The 2,726-nt window shown below is 59.0% G+C and overlaps 1 protein-coding gene across 1 annotated transcript in view; it reads right to left on the bottom strand.

The window, feature by feature from the left end:
• The window catches only part of CLCN1 (chloride channel, voltage-sensitive 1), a 39,050-nt gene extending 36,324 nt beyond the window's left edge, over window positions 1-2,726 (bottom strand). Inside the window, exons 1-2 of the mRNA XM_006861193.1 lie at window positions 2,547-2,726; window positions 285-405 (exon numbers count right to left, since the gene is read on the bottom strand). Coding sequence (XP_006861255.1) covers window positions 285-405; window positions 2,547-2,726 — 301 coding nt within the window. The remainder of the gene's footprint in view (window positions 1-284; window positions 406-2,546) is intronic.

Raw genomic sequence — 2,726 nt, 5'->3', positions numbered from 1 at the left:
GTGTGGGGGACTGCTCTTACTACTTGGAGGGCTTTGGAGGGGTACGTGGGACCCCCAGCTACCCTCCTGGCTTTGTGCCCCATCCACCCCAGATGTTCTCTCTGCCCTTGTGGGGGAGGAGCTGTAGTCAGACACCCCACCCACCCCCAGTTACCCTCTGGCTCCATGCCACTAGCCTCACTGTGGCACCAGAGTTGTGGTCCTTGTGTGTGAGTGCAGTGGACCCCCAGCCTCACTGTGGCACCAGAATTGTGGTTTGGGTGCAGTGGACCCCCCAGACCCACCGTGGCATTTGGAGTCATGGTCCTCATCCTTGCTGTCTTCAGTAGTGCTGGAGCCGGCCCACTGAGGGTCCCCAGTGTCCTGCTCCTTCTGTGAGAACTGTCCTTGTTGGTGACCGTAGATCTGGGTAGAGGAATGGAACGTCAGAGCAAATGAACTGGACCCTTGGACACAGAGCAACCTGTGAGCTCCGGGTGCTGAGGGCTGGCAAGGGGGTCAGCGCCTTCTGCTGGTCAGTGTGTCCTCCCTGCCCTGCCCATCACCCATCCACACCTCTACTACACTCATCCTGGTCTGCAGACACCTCTGTCCCTATGGATGGCTGAAACAGGTGTCCCCAGTGGGAGCAGCCCTGAGTGGACAGGGAGGACAGGCTGGCCTGGCCAGCAGAGACCAAGGTAGTGCACAGATGGACAACCTCCCCCAACAGGAACCCAGCTGGCTGCGTGGTCGTCACTTGGGGAGGCCTGGAGGGGCCCTGACCTCTCTGCCGATGTCCCTCCATGCCAGGCTGGTGGGAATGAGGAGGGGCCACATCTTGGGCGACTAGATGAGGGGACGGAAGTCTGGAGGTGAAATTAAGTGGCGGGGACCAGAGAAGACATGGCCGCAGCTGGCCACCACTGGTCATTGTTGATGGTGGTAGTGGTGACACTGTTTCTGTATAAGTTTTGTATAAGCTGATACCGACTCATAGCAACCCTGTATTGGGTTTCTGAGGAGTTGCTGGTGAGTTTGGAGACCCCCTAGACACCTGTGTTTTCAAGACTCTGTGGCGACCCCCTTCTCCATGCTCTCCCAGGAGGGCTTCCCCCCAAAAGGGCCACAGTGGCATTCTGCCTGAACTGTCCCACACAGAGGAGCACCAGGGCCAGAGGAAGGGCCTCAGCCTGCCCTGCCCGGTGTGGAGAGGCCTCATGAGGCCACCTCAGCTCCACTCACCACCACAACCTGCTGCTCGTGGACTCCACTCACAGACACCGTGGAACTATCCCACCGGGCTGCAGAGACTGAATCTTAACCGGAGCAAGCAGCCCCCCACCTTTCTCCCGCGGAGTAACTGGTGGCTTTGAACTGCTGACTTGTGGTTAACATCCCAGTGCTAAACCAGGGCTCCTATCTCAGCTCTCCCTGCCCAGCGTGCTCAGGGATCCCAGCAGCAGTGTTGATGTGGCAGCCAGCTCCCAGCCCTTCCTGTGTGCACCACAGGACCTGTGCCATCCCGAGGTCGGTTGTGGACTGCACTGCTGAGATTCATAAGGTTTTCTCTGGTTTGGGGAAGTTAATCACCAGACCCTTTTTCCTACTCTTAGTCCTGAAGCTCTATTGAAACCTGCGAGCATCCTAGCAGCACCAGGAGACGGGAGTTGTTGAGTGTGAGGTGTGCTTCTGGACTTGAACCCTGGTCTCCCCGTGGAAGGCGAGAGTTCTGCCCCAAGTTATCACTGCTACCCCCCAAGGGGAGACTTAGCACCCTGAGCAGCTGGACGCTGGTGCCCGGCATTGTACTCTGCTAGGGCACGGTCACAGCCCCACAATTTCACATCCACCCTTGTGGTACCCCAGCCCCTGCATCAAACCCTGATCAGGTGCCCACCCCCCAGGTGACTGACGCCTGGTCAAACTCCCATCCGGTGGCTTGCTTGCATTTCTCCGGCTCTGTAATCGGGGGTCTCTGGCCCCTGAGCTGTAGCCAGTGCCTTGTCCCCTGACCCTGCAGCCTCGGTCAGTGTATCTGCATGTGCACAGGTGTGAGGGTGGGCTGGGCTGTCTGGGGACATCTGCCCTAGGAGTGTGGGAACCATGCTAATGTGCTCACGGTGAATGTGGGACCAGTGCGAGCCTGTGAGCCCTGGGTCACCACAGTGCACCTGTGAATTAGGGAGCAACATGAGCCTGAGTCAGTAGGGCTCCCCAAAACCTCTGTGACCTAATAGGGCACCCCAAACCTCTGTGAGTCAATGGGCCACCCCACACCTCCGTGAGCTAATGGGGCACCCCGAATCTCTGAGTCAATGGGCCACCCCATACCTCCGTGAGCTAATGAAGCGCCCCATACTTCTGTGAATTAAGGGGGTGCCCTACACCTCTGTGCATTAAATGGGCACCCCACACTACTACATGCTAATGGGATACCCTCACCTCTGCAAGTTAAGGGGACCCCACACCTCTGTACTTAGGGGGAGCCCACACCTAGGTGGTTTACTTGGACAGAGCACACCGCCGCGCCCCCCCCTCCGACTCCCTCAGTTCCAGAGCTTTACCTGGGTGGGGTGGGCGTTGGGGCGGGGGCCAGCGTCCCTCCGAAGCCTGAACTGTGGCCCCCCATTCTCAGAGGGTAGGCCATAGCTGGAACAGTGCTCGAAGGGCATGTACTGGTACTGGGGGGCACTGCCCCACCAGATCTGCTCGGTCCCGGCTGGCAGAGACCCCAGCCGCTCCAT

The sequence above is a fragment of the Chrysochloris asiatica genome, unplaced genomic scaffold (assembly GCF_000296735.1).
Source record: "Chrysochloris asiatica unplaced genomic scaffold, ChrAsi1.0 scaffold00041, whole genome shotgun sequence".
Taxonomy (NCBI): domain Eukaryota; kingdom Metazoa; phylum Chordata; class Mammalia; order Afrosoricida; family Chrysochloridae; genus Chrysochloris; species Chrysochloris asiatica.
Note: the sequence above shows the minus strand (reverse complement) of the source record. Positions and strands in the feature narration are given on the sequence as shown.